Source organism: Lycorma delicatula, chromosome 9, assembly GCF_047948215.1.
Source record: "Lycorma delicatula isolate Av1 chromosome 9, ASM4794821v1, whole genome shotgun sequence".
Taxonomy (NCBI): domain Eukaryota; kingdom Metazoa; phylum Arthropoda; class Insecta; order Hemiptera; family Fulgoridae; genus Lycorma; species Lycorma delicatula.
In genome coordinates, this window is record NC_134463.1 from 11970033 (window position 1) to 11992032 (window position 22000).

The 22000-nt window shown below is 28.8% G+C and overlaps 1 protein-coding gene across 1 annotated transcript in view; it reads right to left on the reverse strand.

Moving 5' to 3' along the window:
* Positions 1-22000, reverse strand: part of LOC142330341 (serine/threonine-protein kinase/endoribonuclease IRE1-like) — a 102137-nt gene that overhangs the window by 42333 nt on the left and 37804 nt on the right. The window contains exons 3-5 of the mRNA XM_075375572.1: positions 7122-7164; positions 4367-4509; positions 136-264 (exon numbers count right to left, since the gene is read on the reverse strand). Of these exons, the coding sequence (XP_075231687.1) occupies positions 136-264; positions 4367-4509; positions 7122-7164 (315 nt within the window). The remainder of the gene's footprint in view (positions 1-135; positions 265-4366; positions 4510-7121; positions 7165-22000) is intronic.

The window sequence follows — 22000 nt, forward strand, 5'->3', positions numbered from 1 at the left end:
CTTTTCTTTGAAAAATCGGTAAAAAATAATAAACTGTCAATAATAAATATAAAAGGTATTTACAGTGCATACTGATAAACAGAATAATAAACACGCTTATGCCTACAAATAAATCACACAGATGTAAACTGTTACCTGTTCGTCCAATAAACACGTGATCTGTAGCAGCTGCAGGACATGTCTTCTCCAACTGATCAAATGTTACAAAAGATTGTTTACGCCCAGTTTTCCAATTTACTTGAAACCATGAATCAATTTTCTTTCCTGTTTACAAATGATATCAATTAGGACACATAAATACAGAGAACCTACAAGTATAATAAGAAGTAATGGAATGTTTTTAAAGGACAGAAGTATAATTAATAAAATGTGTTTTTTATTTAAATGCAAGTGATTTTCATAATTCTAAAATTATCTACAACATACAACTGATAATTAATCTCTCTATTAGTATAATTGGTTACTCTTTCAGATGTTTTTAAAAAACTGATCAGAAAATATCTTAAGCACATTAATTTATGTTTTGTGTTTGTATTTTTGACCGGTATCAAGACATTTGTGTAAATTGAAATCCATCTTATTTATACTTTTCATTTTAGCAGAACATTATTCTTTGATGATTTCATTGTGTACTTTAGAAATTTACACGATATTATAAGTAAGTAAGCCAAAATTAGTTTTGCAGCCTTAAACAATGACTAAAACTTTCCTGACCCCATACACTAACCACTTTAATTAAAGTGCTTATATTGAGATCACGTATAAAGGTCTTTAGAATAATCTTAAGGATAAATCTTAAAGTCCTTCATAAACACATATTTCAAGAGGAAAGATAACATTTTAAATCTGTATTGAATTTATTTTGGATATATAACCTGATTGTATTTATATCATATTATCACATATCACATATCACATAATACATGTAAATAATTTATAAAATACAATGAACAGTTTAATGTGATTAATACATTCAGAGGCATACAAATAATTTATTCAGGAACATGATTTATAAAACAACTTCAACAGCACAACTGACAAAACAACTGTTATGGTTAACACATCCTTCAATATGTGTACTAATTTATTAGTTTGAAAGTTCTAATATTTACATTAATGTTAAGTCTAGTGCTTAAAGTAACTTATCAGCAATCAATACTATACAAAGCATCAATAATTGATTTATGTTGACCTTGAAACAGATATGCAAAAGTCTATGTGTGTGTGCACACATCTGGTATTAATTATATTCATAAGGCTTTTTTGGCTTGCTGCTAAAAAAGGCTAGTTGAAAACTATGGCTAATTTCTGTCAGGAACTAGCAAATTATTAGAACTGTTATAATAATTTTTTTTTTCTCCAATCATTTTTTTATTTTCATCTTTGTTCTCTCTTTTTAAATATGTTCTAAAGACAGTCAACTCAATCTTTTTAATTTATATTACTTTATCATTCAGTTTTGATTTTTTTTATAAATTAAAAAGTTTTGCTGGTCTCATATAGAGCATTTTAGCAATAACAATTAAACCCTTTATATAGTGATTAATTTTTATAATATTATTAGAGTTATTGTCCAAGTCCTTTATAACTACAAACTACTACTGATACATATAGAGATGTTACATCTCCCATGTACATGGTATAGTAGTCAGTTGTAATAAAGAAGGAGTTTCCCTCTGTCTTACCAGCAACCTCTCTGGAGGTTAGATGAATGGTTTAGGGCACATCTTTTTTCTTTGGATTAGAAATTATTCCCCATGGGCAAATTATATAATTTAAAAAGCATAAGACTGCAAAAAACAGGAAATATATTAAAGGTCCATTTTACCATCCATAATAAAGTTTATCCCTTTCTTTTACAGAATATACGTTTATTGTGTTTAATCCTAAAAGGATCATCAGCTATGGTTGGCAGCTGTAAAAATCAATTTAAATTAATCAGTACACATTAATTACAATCAATAAATTAATATCTTTATTTTTCAATAATAAAATATTAGGCTGTATACATAACATAATCATATTATAATAATGTAAACAGAAAATAAGATCTTCAGTTCTCTTTTCTTAAGTTTTTCTTTTGTTTTCTTCATAGTGATTTGATAACATTAAATATTTATCAAAAATAACCATTTAAAAATATGTGCATGTGCATGTGCATGCACACATTAACACACATACTCTCACACCCACTCACTCAGTGTGGCTAATATATACATATATAAAGTAACAGCTAATACATACATACATATATGTATATTGTATATATAAATAACTTGATCCACCAAGTACAGAATAAAGTTAAATTAGGTAGGATGACACTTGCCTTACATCACATTATATATACACAAGAGTACTTTTATGATTTTCTCGAATCTTCAGTGGATCCATTATTTTAATTGTTCATGTAAAATTAAATATTATAAATACACAACATTAACAAAATAAAATCTTCATAAATACATAAAAACAAAATTTGTTAAAACTTTGGATATAAACTTTAAAATCAATTCAAATAAAAGTGGAATTAAAATTAAACAATTTTTTTAAATCTATTTAAAATCCTACACAGTAATATAATATTGGCTAGCCAAACCACACGCATGCACGCACACACACACACACACACACATACACATTCATTATTTTTTAACATATTTATCATTTTAACTTTTAATTAATATTTTTATTACTCAGCAAATATTTTTTATATATGGAATTTTTAACTTTTAACTTTAACCTTTAATTTCATTTTAAATTTAAAAGGAAAAAAAACAATTTTTAATTTTAATTCCATTTTGATTTGAATTTATTTTAAAGTTTACATCCAAAGTTTTAATAAATTTTTTTAATTGTATTTATCAAGAATTTATTTTGTAAATGTGTATTTATAAAATGTAATTTTACGTGAACAATAAAAAGATTGTATCAACCAAACATGCGAGAAAATCGTAAAAGTACTGTTGTGTATATATAATGATATAAGGTAAGTGTCATCCTAATTTAATTTTATTCTGTACTTGGTGGATGAAGTTATTTATTTGTATTTATATAATAGTACAGAGGAATATGAGTCTTAAAATTGACTTTAAAAAATTATTATTTTATATATTTATATATAATTATTATCTCGCATATTATTTTAAATAAGAACTCAGTGACTGAAAGAATGCAAATTGCACAGTTGAACTGCGATTTTCAAATTTAAGTTTCTGACACCAGTTAGCTATATTTGCATAGTTAGGCATAAGAATTTTGAGGCACTTTCAATCCAGAAATGAAAATTGAAATTTCATTTTAGAAATGAAAAACAGCGCTAAATTTATATAAAATCAGATACAGAACCGATATTAAATATAAATCTGGTCCTGGTATTCTTATAAAAAGAGATAAGAGATGGGAAAGATTGAAGATAGACAACAGAGATCCTGATGGTAACTGCATAGAACTTCTTAAAATTTTAGATGCCAACACTACCAATATCATCACTATCATCATCATTCACAACTATATTTACAGCAAATATAAGAAAAATTGTGTAATACGTAGTTTGGATTTAGAAATGCACTGAGAACAAGAGAGCCATCATTTGCCATACGATACAATTTCAAACATGTCATTGCACAAACTATTATATATTTAATCGATTCATAAATTATGACTAATCATTTGATTTATTTCAGTATTCAAAGCTAATAAGCTTTTTTAGTGGAACCAGGACTTGATGGAAAAGATATTTTTATCATTGAAATTTTGCTGACATAGATCTGGAGGAGTAGATTTAGAAATATACATACAATCAGTTGGGTAGGAATGGGTTCATCTCCCATATCCTTTGACATTAATTGCTATTCTTTAACTTTAATGCCTTACTCTACTTTAATGCTCTCGTATTCTTTTATTTTAATGCTTTCCTGAAGATGGCGGAAAGCATCTTCAGGAAAGCACTGTAAACTGTGGACCACACCTTAATAGTAAACTAAAACATGAGTATGATGATAATGCTGTAAATTAGTTACAATAGCTAATGAATGAATCTGGTATCAGAAGTTTGCAAGTCATACTGTCTAGAAAACAACACTAAAAATATATAATTTTAGTTTCTTAAACTATTATAAATTCAAATAAAATAGAAATTAGATGTAAAATGGCAATGATATACATTATGAATGAACTTCATTTTCAGTCATTTATGTTTAGGTAATGAAATCTAGGATGCTATTTACAGAGCATGTTCTAGTTGCTATAGAAACACCATGTTATATAGAATGATGATTACCATTTTTTCCAGGATCCTCCCCCCTATTTAAAACATTAATTAAACAAATATGAGCATAATAATTAAATTTATCAGCAAATAGAGTACCTGTATAGAAAATACCATCACTGCTTCGACAAGGTGATGATGCAACTAACTGTTGAATAGTAAATGGAAGTTTTTTCAATTCATTTGTATTCTTTCCCAGCATATATAACGAACCATCTTTTGGATCGGGTAAAAACATTGGCCTATAATCACAAAAAATTATTTCTAATCTTCATCACATATTTAAATTTATTTCTAAAATAAAATCCACTTTTCTGTAATTACTGTCTTTTGATTCCAATAGACACCTGCTTGAGTCAGACTTGAGTAGACTTGATTTATTTATCTAATAATGCTTTTACTGTCTACAGAAGCTTTAAGGAACATTGGTAGAAAATGTTTCAATAAAGTTTTTTTTGTTTTTAGATTCTAAACAAAAAATATCAACAATCAAGCAAGACTTGATATAAAAAAATCATATGAAACTGTTCAAAGTAATAATATAATGGAAAATAGAGAAGTTAAACTCCTAAGGATCATTTCCAGGAAGGACTCTAAATTATATTAAACAAGCAAATAAAAAACTGGCCAACTGATATTTATTAAAATATATTGCAATAATTATACGGTCCAAAAAATTAAAAACACATGGGAACCAGTTTGTTAAACGTAGGTTCAATCATAAAAATTTTTTTTTACTTTGTATCATTTTATTTTCCAGGATAATACTCCCAAGGCATTCCACATGTTAAGGAACCACCAGTTTATAAATATATACAGTTGATGATCTTGTCTATAACTCAATAACATAATTACTTGTAGGCAATTTAATGTGATGATTAAAAATAAAAAATAAGAATTTATACAAGGTAAGTCAAAAAGTATTCAACCGTAGGCCATAAAAAAAATATATATGGCCTATCTAGTGGCTTCCAATCATAGTTCCCCCCTTGTAATTCCACACACATTACCAAATGGTTCCTCCATCGCAGGAAATGTTTTGTAATTCTTTTTTGGAATGGCTACCACTTGTGCTATCATGTTCAGCATTATGTTTTGTCATCATCAAATCGGGAAGTTTTCAAAGGCATCTTCAGTTTGGGTAACAAGCAACAACCAGAAATCACAGGGAATCATGTCTGGTGAATAGACCCTGACTAATCCAAGGATAGATTATGATGCAACTGTCACTTGCACTTTCCCACAGGTTTTTTCTTGTGCTGAACTGCAACACAGAACCTTCAGACAATACTGTTTGGCCTTCTGATATGTATTTGTGTTGCACAACTCTGCAGTGATTGAAAAACAGTTAGTATCACTTTTACTTTGTTCCTCACTTGTCTTGCTTTCTTTGATCTTAGGTGTCATGATGGCTTTTACAGTGATGATTGAGCATTGGTTTCTGGGTCATACTTTCAATTTTTTTACCTCCATAGCTTTATTCTAGAAAGCCGTTTAATCTTACATTTTTCACTTTCAGTATCACCAAGCTTTCAGCAGAAATTGATACAGTAACATCCTTTAAGATATTCCATCAATATGCACAAAATAAAAATGTGATATGACCCACTTACTACAGTAAGGCAGACAGTGATTCCTGAACAACTGACCTGCTCTATGCAGTCCAAAAAAAAATGCATGTACATTCATTCAAATACTTTTCGAGAGGAAAAGAATAGTCAAATAGTTTTTAAACAGGCCTCATATTCAGTGTTAAGTAAATAATAAATTTGTATATTAATAATAGTACATCTACATCCAGAATTATATTTACAATTTTTTTTTTATATAACAAACAAATATTAATTATTTCTCTGGTGTAAATAGTTAATTAATCTTAACAGAGTGATTGGGAAAAAATATGTAAAGAAAAAATTTATAGTGATTTAAGCAACTTTTATTTTCATAAAAACTAATCTGAGACTAAAAATGGTTATAAGCTTGCATAATCTCATTCTTAAGATTTAGTATAATATACAAGTTTTCAAACTTAAATAAACTTCAAAATTTGAAAGAGAAGCTTTTTTTATTTATCAATATTTATTTTAAAAAACACAAGAAAGTTTTCTTTTCCAAATCTATGTTTTTTTTCTGTTTTATATTTATTTTAATAATTCTTTTATAACTAATGATGGTTACTGTTTAAATTCTTAATTAATACCGTTAGACTTCCCCGACGTGATAACTTATTAAGCAAGGCAGCTTTCAAGCAGAAGGCAGAAACTGGTTTGAAGGTAACCAACTCTTTACAGAAAATGTATAAATAATATTACAAACATTTTTCAAAATTTTTAAAGGGTTGCTTTGTACTTTTCAGTCATACTGTAATCAAATTATCATACATTGCATGAATTTAATTTTAGTAGGTTAATTTGGATTTCAAAAGATAATGTCATATATTGAGACCCCGCAGAGCCATTTTGCAGATTTTCCAATTTTTTACACCCGCATACTTAATTTATTACACCTGTACAGGGAATGTTTGCAAGAGTAATGGTGGAATATTGTATTGTCACCCGACATTAGTAAATGTGCAAAATTTCATCAATAGGCAATATCAGGAAGTATGTTTAATTATTACACCTGCACCCTTAATTTACCTCCATCAGGAAAATGTTTACAAAAGTAATAGTGGAATAATGTATTGTCATCGGACCTTAGTAACTGTGAAAATTTTCATCAATATGCCAGGAAGTATGTTAACTTAAGGATGTAAGATTAGAGGACAAACATTAAAAAAAAAACATTGTGAATTAAAGAAAAGCAAGTAAAAAAAATAAATAATAATAATAAATAATAAACAAAACTGACTTACATAATAGCATTTTTTACATCTATGGGTACCTTTACAGCTGGCTCTGTAAAAATAAACAAAAGTTATCATCAAAATTAGCACAACAAATACAATGGTAAAATTCTAAGGTAAACTAATAACTAATTTATTGGTGAAATTAATATAATTTACATTATTACCTCCTAAATGTCACAATAGCTTAATAAACTCACACATCTTTCTGCAATAAATCTGATAAATGGTATGGTAATGAATATAATTGTCTAATATTTGATTAAACAGAATTTTAACAATAATTTTGTTTGTTCATTATAAAAAATGAATTGGGAAGAATTTTATTTTCTTTAATATAAAGAAGATCTTTTTAAAGTACACAAAGGATTCCCAAAATATTTATAGAAAAGTGGCTGCAGAATATACAACTACTATATATATATATAAAATACCCACACATTTCATCCTTGTTACTATAATCTTAAATGCTAAAAATTTTCTTATTGAAGAGAGAGAGAGATGCATATACTCAATATAACATATAATATATATTATTAAACATTTGAAAATTATTCTAAGTGAATAAACTAAATTTCCAGTACTGTAAAATTATTGTTTTACACAGGAATTGTAAGTTTCTACATACATATTGTAATTTATTTTAACTAAATAAATAATAATAAAATAAAGTCTCAACAGCATAATAAACTTCAAAGTCTTCAAAATTTAAAAAGCTAAATTGATGCATAAGAAGGGGATGGATTGCTGGACTGGCAGAGAGACATGAGGAATATATAATATAAAAGAAAAAAGAAGAGAGACAGACATTACAAGATCACTCTGGAAATCCCCATCCCTTTCCTTACCCAATATCACTAACTGGGCTGAACCTACCATACACCATTCTAGGATAGCCCAACTAACCAGCACTCGACTGTAAACTAGTCACAGTAAAGTGCCATATAGAATCAGGCTCTAAAGTCATCTCTGGCACCCACTCCTTATGGGAGGGTGACCCCTAATTACAGGGCTTTCTGCCCATTCTGGATGAAAAGGAAGTGCATCATGGAACATAAGCTTATAATCAAATCGTTTCGTTGGGTTCCTGTCACTGATAACTCCTTTTGGTCACAGTCCCAAAATTCACATAAATCATGAATATTAATCAGTTCTCCATTTATCACCCACCAGCCTGCTAGAAAGATCCAACAGCAACGCACACCACTCTGTATACTGCAATAGGCAAGAGGGTAATGCACCTTCCACTATCCTTGCATTTCGTTCTGTTCCTGAGGAATGTACACACAAAAACACACACTCATACAAGTGAGTGCACTGTACAGCGAACCTGCTTGTTTGCCTTTAGTAACTTTATTAATTTAACTTATATATCTATGTTTATAACTAATTTTTGTTCGCGGAATTTTTTTTGTTTCATTTTATTTTTAAGTTTTTATATTTTCAGTTCTTTACTTTAATAAAATGAAAAGTAGGAATGGCATACATCTTATCTATATCGCTACTGTTTGAAGACTGAGATTCATCGGCGCTATCGTCACCGCTTTTGCTACATTTGCAAGCTGTTGTAAACCTTTTAGTCTGTATGTTGGCATCTCTGTCTAACACAGAATTCTGAATTATTTTTATGGCATGTTTACAGCACCGCTTCCAATATACCAGTAAACTTTTTCTCAATTATCTCTTTTATTGTATTTTTTTGCTAACATGACAAATCTTCGTAGCTTGACTTTTTATTTTCACCCAAATCAGCTCTAATGGGTTGGGTTTAGGGTGGTAGGGCAACATTCTTATCCTCTATTTTATTTTTTTTAATCTATCAAAAATTTTGTCGAAGTAGTACTCTATATTCCAGGGCTTATTTAATCACAATAAATCATACAGTTCAATTTTTAACATACCTACTGAGCATGGAAAAAGAAGAAAATGAAAAGTAACAAAAAAACTCTTAATAATGAATATTGAAACATACTATACATAACAAACGGAAGCCAATAAGGCAAATAATATTTATTAACATCTTCCGAATTATTTTTTATAATTAAAAACATATCTTATATCTACCTTAATATAATTTCACATTTTAAATAATTAATATGCACTTTAATTACTATACTTTTATCTTGTAATTAAATATACATTCTGTGATGCTCTATCAAGGTTTTTTATCATAGTTGAACCATCCAGACAAATACTGAGGCAGTTCCTTTTTTGTCTGTGGAATAACATATTTACCCATTACTAAATTACTATGAACATCTCAGAACAAAAGGTTTATTTTATATTATTTTAAAAACAGGATTCCAAAAAAGCGAATGCATCTTGATAATTACGATGTCCTGTTATGGTACAATATCCCTTCCACTATACTATTAGTAGGACCAACATTACTTCACACATCCCATATTGATTATCTACAAATTTATGCTTTCTAAACTTTGATGATATATATAACTTTTGAAGTCGGTGCTAAAACACAATAAAATGCTTGAAATAGTTTTCTATTACTTAATTAATATTGTAGCTATTGTGAATGAGTGATCTGATTCATTAATTCTAATCATTTTTTATCAGGAATAATTACTTTTTGCATATTTTGTACTACAATATCCAATACACAAATACCTTAATCACCAAGAAAAACAGTTTCATCAAAATATAAATCAAGAAAGATGTATATCATACAAAATTCACAGAAATCATGAATTGCCTTATTTAAAATTTACGAATTGGTTTCTATAACTCAGACATCTCTATTAAGTACCAGATTTCAATAACATTCTTATGAACTAGTACAGCACATGAAAAGTTTTATGCACCTTTTTTTTGTGAAGCAGAAGTCTCTAACAATGAGCTGCAGTGCTGTTGGAAATTATTATAATAATTACACCAAGAAAATTTTTAAAACTAAACCTTCACTAGTTGATATTAAAAAGACAAAAAAGTAGATTTCTTGGAGTGCACAATCACAAAATATGAACACAAACACTCATTAGAGATCTATGTAGTTATACATACCTACCTTTATCACCCTGTTCAATATAAATTTTCAGCACACTATATATTTTACACAACATTCCACTACAATAAAAACAATATCAGGAAAAAATAGACCACTAAAATATCCAGTTGAAGCAGAGACAAAACACTAACACACTTCAGAATAATGAAATGAGATTCATAATCTCACTTACATCATCAACTAAACTGAAATGATTGTCCATAAATCTAAAAAACGAAGAGAAAGCATTAATATACAAAATCCTAAATAAAAAGAATGCCCATTATCACACTGACTCACATGCATAACCCAACAAATATTATTTACGTGAAGCTCATGAACCAGACAGCAAACCTATAATAAATTAGAATTTGTTTTGCTGTATTGTCCTACGTAGACACAGAACAAGCTCGGCAGTTTTTCATAATTATACAAAGAAAACATAAAAATAAAATAGAGTAGTTCACACTATCACTGAATCCTTTTGATTAAAATAAGCTACAAGCTCAAAGATCAATAGAAAGATTTTTTGACACCCCAATTTCAAAAATATTCAGTAGTGATAGACAAGTATACAGATACAACAGAACAAGATTTTAGTTTGACACCTATTGAACCCCTAAAAATATAGTGATTTTATTTCCATATCAACAGTTTTTTCCTTACAACTTTTTTCAAGGTACACATACATCTTCCCAAAATCATGAAAAATTATCTACACACCTCACATGGGAGATATGAATGTTGAATTATACATGTGTGCAAAACGTCCAGTGAATTCATATACAATGAATGTATCATAGAATTTATAAAACCGATAAATAAAAAGATACACAACCATACACAAAATTATATAAAAATAAAGTGAAAGTAATTTTATCATTATTTTAAAATATATTAAAACAGTCAGTGATAAATAAAATTTCCAGTAGGCTAGCTGTAACGCTTGATGCCTAATTATCTGTAACGTAATATCATGACAAAAGACAGCCATGTGTTTTTTTTTCTTTTTTTGTAGAGAAAATACAGAATGCAAACCATGTTTTAATCTGTTCCAGTCTGACACTAATTGATTAAATGAAATGTATTTTTACCTATAAGGTCATGCCCTTCAAATTTTTATTTTATAATTTTTCTTTATTTCTTTAAATTTATTAAGAATTTGTCAAAATAGCATCCAATATTATCGCTGAATAACAAAACCACATAAAAAGAAAACTGTCAGTAAACTTTTATAAAACATTAAACCTATTTCTTTCTCAGTTATAAATATTCTTATCTAAATGAGATTCAAACAATAAAACTTCAACATAAAAGAGATTTCCAATACTTACAAAAAGTTAGTTATGTGAGAAGAAATTAAACAATTTATTATAATATACTGATTAAAGTTTATCTACTTGCAGCTTTTTGTGAAGTCTACATAAAAAAATGTGGTTTTTCACTGTTAAATTGGATGAAATTTTGACAACATTATTTTTTTGTTTACCCAAATTATTTTATTTAAATAAAGAATGTGCATATTTCAGTGAAACTTATAAATAAATAAATAAGCCTAATTCTTAAATTATCTTAAGATAAATTCAGGGCATGTTCTCAAGTAAAAATAAAGGAAAACGTTCATATAAACATGAATCCAGAAATGCTTTGTTTTTGAGATGTAACTTTAGAAAAATTAAACTGTATTAAAAGTGATCAATTTCATGGTTTTGTATGATTTTTTACAGAAAAAATAGAATAAACCAGATCCCGAATTGTACCACTATTTTTTTGGAAAATTATTGTAAAACAAAAAAAAAATGGTGTCGCAAAATACAATTTTTTAGGTTTGACAAATAACTTCATTAAATTTACGGTAAACAAATAAAATTTGTAGAAAATATATTTTGAGAAAGTTTATGTAAGTTACCTTAGTAGAACATGGGGAAGAATTTAAGAAATTTGACTTATTAAAAATAACAAAGAACGAAATGTGGCCAAAAATACTTTATTTAAAATTAAAACAAGTATCGCTTCAAAATTGGAAAATAAATAGAAATAAAATCAATTGTTAAAAATAAAAAATGGAGAAAAGGTGATAGTTTAATTTCATTATTTAAATTTGTGTGCTGAGTTGAAATTATAAAAAAAAAATGAAAATTCATTATTTGTAAATAATTTTGAAAAAAAATAAATTTTTATTTAAACTGCCAGTATTAACAAATGATTAAAAATTGAAATTTGTGTGTTTCATTTGAATAGTTTTTGTAAACTTTCAAAATTGAAAAAAAATTACAGTACTTGAGATTCTAAAAATACCGCCTGTTCAATTGTCACCGTGTATGAGGTGCTACCCAAAAATTCGGGGAATTTGAATTTCGCGCGCGAACCATTGCTGGTACGACCTGCTGCCGCTAGATGTGGTTAACAGTACTCTTTGTGAATAAGTGTTCCAACAGCTGTGACGGTGAAAGGCTGCATTGTTGACGTTCGTGCGGTTATGTAACGTTTTACTGCTTCGGCGAAGTTGTAAATGGCAGATTTTAAAGAGCAAATAACCTGCATCAAATTTTGCTTCATGCTTAAAAAAACTGGTGCAGAAACCCATCGCATGCTTGTGTAAGCATTTGGTGACGATGCTACGAGTAAAAGTAAAACTTTTTTGTGGTACAAACGATTCGAACATGGACGAACGACAGTCGATGACGATGAGCGTGAAGACCATCAACAAGCGCAACACCGGAAAACATCGCGAAAGTGCGAGAGGCTATTGTTGCAGATCGTAGACAAACAATCCATGATGTTTGTGCAATCGTACAAATGTCATATGGGTTCGTGCAACGCATCTTGTCGGACAATTTGAACATGAGACGCATTGCTGCAAAATTCGTACCGAGATTGTTGAACAGCGACCAGAAACAAAATCGCGTAGCTGTCTGTAGTGAATTGAAAAATTCAGCAAGAGATGACCCCTAACTTCATCTCCAACATCATAACCGGTGATGAGATATCGGTGTACGGGTATGACCCTGAAACTAAGCAGCAGTCGTCGCAGTGGAAGTCGCCAAGTTCACAGCGGCCAAAAAAAGCACCCCAAGTTCGCAGCAACGTGAAGTCCATGATGATTGTTTTTTTCGACATCAAAGGTATTATCCATAAGGAATTTGTTCCTCTTGGTCAAACTGCCAATGGGATGTTTTATTGTGAAGTTTTGAAGCGGTAACGTGAAAGCATTAGGCTCAAATGTTCAGATCTGTGGGGTAACAACAGCTGGGTTCTGCACCATGACAACGCCACCGCGCACACATCGCTAGCCGTTCGGAATTTCTTGGCTTCCAAAAAGACGGTAGTGATTCCCCATCCACCCTATTCGCCTGACCTTGCCCCGTGCGACTTTTTTCTCTTTCCGAAAATAAAATTTCAATTGAAAGGCCGTCGTTTTAACACAATTGAGGAGATTCAGGAAGAAACGCAGAACGTGCTTCGAACACTTACACCTGATGGGATGCATGGAATCATGGGAAAACCGCTGGGATCACTGTATCAATGCCCAAGGGGATTACTTTGAAGGAGACAGTGGAAATTATAAGTTATGGTAAGCTATTTTATTTTTATGGTAAAATTCCCCGAACTTTTGGGTAGCACCTCGTATTCACCTATCCAGTTGTGCAAATGAAGAATGTGCAGATATAATTTTCATTTGCAAGAATTATAACAGAAATGCTTCACATTGTGAATATTAACAAAACTTCCCTAATTGATAAAACTGTGTTTTGGAACACCATGTTTTTGTGTTTTACCTTAATTTTCTCAAAAATTAATAAATAAATAGCTCTGGAAATTTGTTTTAATTAATGTTTCTGATCAAAATGAAAACATCAATATGAATATGTGTAAGGATTCTCTTTCCAAAAACCTTTGCCTAAGTAATTCTGTGCTTACAAACAATTGATTCTTTTCCATCATGTTTGTATTAGAAAATCAAAAAAATGTTGTGTCAATAAAGATCAGAACATAATTCGGCAAGTTCAATTTAGTCCGGGGCTCGGTACAGACAAGTTCCGTGTTGTGCAGTAAAGTACGAAAATTTTTACTGAACTACTAGCAGATTTGAAATATAATATCTGGAGGATACCTAAAGGGTACTGGGGGGGTTTTTCACTGGGTCTAAATTTCTGTCACTGGATTCAAGACAACCATCAACAATTAAGTTCTTTTTTTAATTTTTTAGTTAAATTCTTTAAATATTCTGCTGCAAAATTTTATTTGCTTATGATAATTTAATGAAACTACTGCACATCAAACCATAAAATTGTGTATACAATTTTTTGTGTTTTACAATAATTTTCTCAAAAATTAATAGATATGTAGTTCCAGAATCTGTTTTAATTCAAGTTTCTGATCAAAAAGCACATACAATTATCAAATTTAACCCGTAAATTTAAGTTTTAAAAATTTCAGTACGGCTTTATTTTATCTTTGGGTCAGAAACCAGAGTGAAATTTTACACAGCTTAAATCAAAAGTATTTCCAGACTCATGGTTATAAGAAATTTTTCTTTATTTTCTTGCAGAACATGTCCAGAAAGTTTTTCGTGAAGACAGCTTGTATAATGCACAAGTATGAAACTCACAAACATTTGAGTATTTTTTTTTTCACTACTTCATTTCAGAGCAATTGTTAGCATTTTTTAAAATAATTAAATACATATATTTATAGAATATACATTTTATCCACTTCTTAGTTCGTCAATCAATTGCAAATGAAATATAACTTTTATGGAAAATTTTCTTCTCCATACTTTAAACCAAACTTAATTTTTTGTTTTACCAAAATCACTGCTATTTTATTATAATTCACTTAATAATGTAATTAAACAACAAACTAACTTTGAATTTTAATTTTTGAGAAAAGAAGAAAGAATGAATATATGGTTCCCTTTCACAGAAATTGATATTTTGAAAATTGGTTACAGGATGCCTCATGTACCTAATAGAAAATCTAATTTATTTTGTTATACTCATCCCAGTAGGCTAGATCCTTCAGCGAGATATTTTATGCTTTACTTAATAAAATTTGCAATAACATTAAGTCTTTACCAGTTTTGTAATAAAATTGGAGCCTCCAAGAGGAACATATTTTCATTTATGCAGTATATGTGAATTTAAACAGAATTTGATAATCATTATTTCCTTTATAAGTTTAAAGTGACTTATATTTAAATTATGTTTAAGTTTATACAGTTAGGCCTAAATTTAAAAGTTCACTCTCATTGCCATCAGATAATATTATTACTTGTTTCATTAACAATATTCCCATAAGTTAAACAATACATCAAAATTTCAAATTTTTTTTTATGAATTCTAGTCGCTAATAACATATACAATTTTTTTTTTAAATCACGATGAACAATTCAAATCTCTTTTAAACATACGAAATACATGACAAAATAACAAATCCTAAATTAAATAAAATATCAAGTAACATGAACACAAATACGGTATATACTATGTCAATTACACAGACAATCTGACCTTCACAGATCATAAAATAAGCAATAAATTAAAACGTTACACACAATAACAAAGAGATGAAAAATTATCGAATAAAAACGTTCTTAAATATGCACTATCGAATGACATGAAACACCAATAGCATGAGTAAAACAATAATTTATACCTTTACAATGATATATATTTATTTAAACAACATTCTTAAATTGAACATGAATCTTTAGTTTAAAAAAAACTTTAATAATTAGTTCCTATCACTTAAGTTGAAGCCAGTCTCATGGGTAATATAATAATCTGTTAATTCTATATTATATCATAGCCACAGTAAAGCAATTTCAATACTGCATCCCTCTGAAAAACCTTTGAAGTATTTTATAATACTATTAATGTACAATGTAGTCCTTCATTTAAAACACAATTATTAAAATAATATTTTAGAATAGGTTTTTTTTACTTAATACAATAGCCTAACATTTCATCAAATGTATTCATAGTTATATCTGTGAAACTAGTTTGATAATCTAAAAAAAAAATAATAAATTTTAACAAAACCAAAAAATAAGTCGCATGAAGGAATGATAAATTTTTAATTCATTTCTATAAAAATTCTTAAATAAATTATACATTAAGCTGGAATAAAAAATATATATATAATAGCTATTAATTAAATTTAATGTATATTAAGCTATTAAATTTTTTAATTTCACTGATTTGAAGGTTAAATGCAAATATTTATTATCATCTACTTTTTTTTATACAGTCCCTCACTACTTTTTTCTGCTATGATCTAGGTCACGTTTTTGCATGTATTTTAATGAGGATGAGATGATAAAAAAATCTGAAAGTAAAGTTGTAATACTTTCGTAGTTTTGTTTATTTATTCTTATGTAGTGGAAAAATGATACTTGAAAAAAGTTATGTAAACATTTCTCCTTTGGGGTGGGGGAAATTTATGATGAAGTTTTATTTTAAAGTTATAATTATGTGTTGAAATGAACCAGAAAAGTTTTTAAAATTAAAAAATTGGTATTTTTTATTTTTTCTGCTCTCCCACCTCCAAAATCACCTTTCAAGAAATTTTTTTCTATATTTGCTGTGTTATAAGGAAAAAGCTAAAAAATTTCATTGAAAAATTTACAACCACTAAAAATATCTAAGATTCCTTTTTTGGTAATGGGGTGAATTATGATGAAATTAAAAATATATGATATAATTGTGATACACGACTGATGATAAGGAATTCCGCAAAAGTACTTTTGTGAAAAAATTATATAAATATATAAATAAAGTAAGAGTTGTCTTATATCTGTACTTGGGTGGATTAAGCTGAAATATGTACTTTTAATTTTATGTATATATTATATGTACTTGTATTAATTTATATATTGAAAACAAACTGAAAATTAAAAAAAATTATGTACTTTCTTTCATGACAAATATGAACCGAATTTCATCTTAACATACCCTATAAATTTAAATATTATTACCACTACTTCAATGTACAAAATCCAAAACTGGTGAAAAACATAAAGAAAACATTATTACAATAAATTATGTTTATTTATCAATTTTAAAAATAAAAATAAATTAGCTTTTATGAGATTCTACAATAAGAATTATTATTAAAATGCCAGATATATAAAATGAGAATGAGTTAAAAAATAATTCCTGTAAAAAAAAAATATCAATAAGGCCAAAGAGCATAAATGCATGTATATAAATTTATTCATATAAAAATTGAATACAGTAATATTACATAATTTTACGATAAATAATACATTAGCAATCAATTTTAAAGCACTTTATTTATATTTAATAACAATCACTGTTATGAAATATACTAAACTACTACATACAAGTAGATTTAAATAACAAATTTATATGATAATTTGTTCAACTAATCATAAATAAAATGTGTTGACAACATTATAAATAGAGCAGTATTTAGCTAATCAAATATCATCTTTTAGAGTAATTCAAGCATAGTACCCACTCTATTTTATTGATTAAATTATTAATATTTATCCATTAATAAATTAACAAAATAGAGTAATAAAACCTAACCTGCCAATGCAACCTTGGTTCAAGAACTCAATTTTTTATTTAGAACTTATATTAAAGATAAAAAATCTGATGTGGAGACCATATGATTTCCTTGTACGCCTATTAAATTACATATACACATTTTTTTAAACTGAAAAGTATATAAAATTTTCATTAATAACTTGTGATATTTTTTCATATTTTTTTTATTTTTTATTGTTGAATTTATTATTTATTGTAATTTTTTTTATAATCAGAGGTTAATAATTAATAATAAATCAATACAAATAAATTTAAAAAAAGGAGATGACGTCTGATTTGAACCTATGTGCCTTCCCCTTATAAGATCCAAGTATTTCATTACTTAAAATTTTATCTGGGTATAACTCTGAAACCAATGAAAATAAGTACCACTTATGATATATTGTTGAAAATCTCTCAATGAGGGCTTATTATTGCAATTAAGAAAAAGTCCAAAATTCAAATTTTTTGCTTTTTGGGCACTTTTGGTTCAGCCTATTGCAATCAAAAGGGGAGGTGCACAACTAGATGTTACAACAGTCCTAAATTCAAAATTTCAACATCTATGACTAATCGTTTTTGAGTTATGTGAGATTTATATGTCTGTACGTACAGGCATCATGCCGAAACTAGTCAAAATGGATTCAGAAATGGTCAAAATTTATATTTCCATTGAAATCTGAAAACCGAAATTTTTCACAATCACAATACTTCTTTTACTTTGTACAAAGAAGTAAAAAACGTTTTCATTTTAATTATTATTATTAATGTAGTAATAACAGTATTTAACTGAAACAATAAATGTACTGAGTACAATAACCGTACTGAGTGGTGTATAATTATGTGTATGATGATGTTTCACAGATAGTAATTAAGAACTAGCAATTTTATTAACATAATGGAACATGAACAAGAACCTGCCCGTAGCTTGACCAGATTGCATATGCGATGTTCGCATATTGCACTTCATCTTTTAGAAGACCCCTTAAGAAAAATTAACCTTCTCCAGTAATGGTATCATCAAAAAAGTATGAACCAATCATATGAGACACCACCCCATATGACACCAGGACATTCGTCATGAACACTGATGGGGGTTTTCTTGCCACCAGTAAACACAATTTACTTTCAGTAAGATGGTTAACACTTACTGAAACAAGAAATTTGGTCCCATTTGTTCAAGTTTCATTCTGTTCTTCCAAACCTGGATTTTCCTGCAGCGTTCCCAGCCATACATCTGCAAGCACCCAAATGGATCGTATGTTGTTAAGTATATTTATAAATCAAGGATGATATGGCTTTAATTTTTGGTCCTCCATTATTCTCTGCAGTGTCGTGCATGGAATGTTCAGCTCTTGGAATATAAGCCTTTGTGATTTTGGCTTCCTGAGGACAAATTAAGGGAATTCAACATACAAGCTGCGTTATCATCATTATGCGCACTCCAGGTCTTATTCTCCTCCTTCACTTGCAAAACACAACCACTGGTTCAAATTTCTTAATTTGTTGACTGTTAACACAAAGGGGCTGTTACCACCAAACTCGACTACCATCCTCTGTTTCACTTCCACATAATTGTTTATTGCACAATACTTAAATGCACATAATACACACACTAATCCAGAAGGGGTATTTCCATTGAGTAGAAATAAGATAAGATAACATGTATTTCCATTGTATAGAAATTATATACGCACTAAGGTGGGTATTTCCATTTTAATTCAATAAATGATCAGTAAGTACATCAATATTTTTTATTTTGATGATATTTGGTATATGATAACTACCCACCTTGCAGCGGTCAAAAAATATTTTTTTAAGTTTTTAAAAAACTTTTTCTTGAGTAATTACTATTTTCTAACTCACCAACACGTAAAAACAGCCACTTTCATCACTTTTCCATGAGCTGTATCATTCTTATTTTACATCGTACAGAGGGTCAAAAAGGCCTTTTTGGAAAGAGTAAAGGGGAACTTCATCTTAGTGTTCTCAAAATTCATTTTGTTAACGAAATCTTGTAATGTTTACTGAAGTTACGTTTACAAATTGTTTTTTTCAAATTTTGGGTCCAAAATAAATAATGAAGAGCTTAAGGTAACAAGCCTGATTTTTACCTCTTAACTCTTAGGTACTAGTAGTACTTATAAAAAAAATTGGACTGTTATCGAGTGTCCTTCATTAAAAAAAAAAATGAACACCAAATTGTGAAAGTTTGAAAATGTCTCATTTTTGGGGCCCAAAAACCATATGTGGGACAGGTGGAAAAAATTTAAACATTCACAGGAGTAAGTACATTTTATTTACTTTAAAACCATATAAAATTTATTTTGTTGCTCAAAGGGGTTGACAAGAAATTAAGCCAACAAAACCGCTAAAAACACTGTTCCTTTCTTATCGTAAACAACGTATCCAAAAATACTGATGTTATGTATTTTTTCAGATTATAAAAATTATAACTAAACTCATTAGAATGAACAAATTGATAATTAATAAATAGTCAATTACAAAATAATAAATAGTTAATTACAGAATGATAAATAATAATTACAAAATAATAAACAATTCAAATACATTAACAAGCTGTTCAATTCACTTTTACCTAATTTAACTTCTGCTAATGGACGTTATGAATAGATCTTGCACTTTTTGATAACAAACTTAACTAACATAATTTAGTGCTCCTGCCAATTTTTTATTGAGTAGAACTTACAAATGTCCTAATCTATCTTTGGTGTAATGTTGTGTCCTGTTCCAGTAGTTGATAGAAAAAGCTCTGAAGAATCTTTAAAATATTTTCCAGTTGAACCCATGTTTGATTATCCCTCAATTATTTCTTGAATGAAGTACAACAACTCTCCAGATGGAAAAAGTGTATTGATATTCCTCTTCATTTTCGTGTATTTTAACTTTAATGACTTCGTCTAGCCACCACTTGCCATCATGTACACAGCAGACATAATTTTTACATGTTGGCTTTGATAAACCTATAAAGCAATCAGAAACACTAATGTCCTTGTGTACCGACACTAACGTAAATGTTTCTTATTCAGAGGTCGCCCGGACTTTCAGAATACATTTCTGACTAGTTGGAACATAACTGTGAGAGGTTTTTTTGTGATTACCTGATAACGAGAACTGAGGTATTCCTGTCTCTTGAACATGTTTATTAAAGCAGAAAATAAATGTATATTTTTAATATTGTTTTTGCAATAATTGTACATTTCAGAAGGTATAACAATTTGATTGTTGACTGTCCTTTAAAGGCTTGCTTTAATCACAGTCCTTTTTACAGTTCCACTAATTACAAGGTCCTTTTCCAAGGTTGAGGCAAAAAAATGTCATTCAGCTGCAATCTCAAAATCTTCTTGATGGCAGCAAAGTTATGAAATTGTTTTTGTTTTTATACTGGGCTGAGGAGCCATCAGAAAAATTAAAATAATTGTTTAACTTGTGGTAATAGAGTTTTTACTTTATTTATAATTTATTTTTGTAAGCAGAAAAACATTGCAGTATTGTGCTTCAAGTACTCACTAATCACACAGTACCTTTGGCTTTGTAATTTTCCTTCTTTTTGTAAAATATATGAAAAATGGATGTACTGTGGCATAAGTTTTTAACCAGTGATATGACTGGACTTCATCCTGTATCATAAATGAAAATTTTCTTCCTTTACAATACATTCACTCCCCCTACAAGTTTTTCTTTTTAATGTTGAGGAAATTAGCTTGTTTCTTTGCAAAAAAATGATGCCAGTTTAGATTATTTAAATTTTTGATAAGTTTATATAAGTACTCTAGAAGTGGAAGAATTTGAGTAGTTAGTTCACAACAGTCAACAGAAACCCACTGTTTGAAGATAATTTCAGAATCAAAATCATCCCAGCTCTCTTGCAGTAATTTGAGCACTTCATTAGTGGCTGAACATTTTTCACAATGTGACAGCATGCAAGTTTCATTCTCTATATCACATACCATGGTTGAAAGGAGAATTTTATAAACAAATTTCATTTTTAGAGTAGATAACATGAGTTTTACATTTTGATGGGTCACACACACACACACACACACACACACACACACACACACACACACACACAGAGAGAGAGAGAGTGATGGAGTGGGAGGAGGGAAAGGGAGGGAGTGAGAGAGAGTGAGTGAGTACCTGACCCACCAGCCAGAACACAAAATTTAGGTCTTAAATCAGCAAATTTTGAAAAACAAATTTTTAAATTGTGTTTTTCTTTGAAGGCTGTGTACAATTCTTTTAAGTTACATAAGATAAGCCCTTTTTTGAATATTAATTTTCTTCCTGTCAGCTTGTGTTACAGTCTT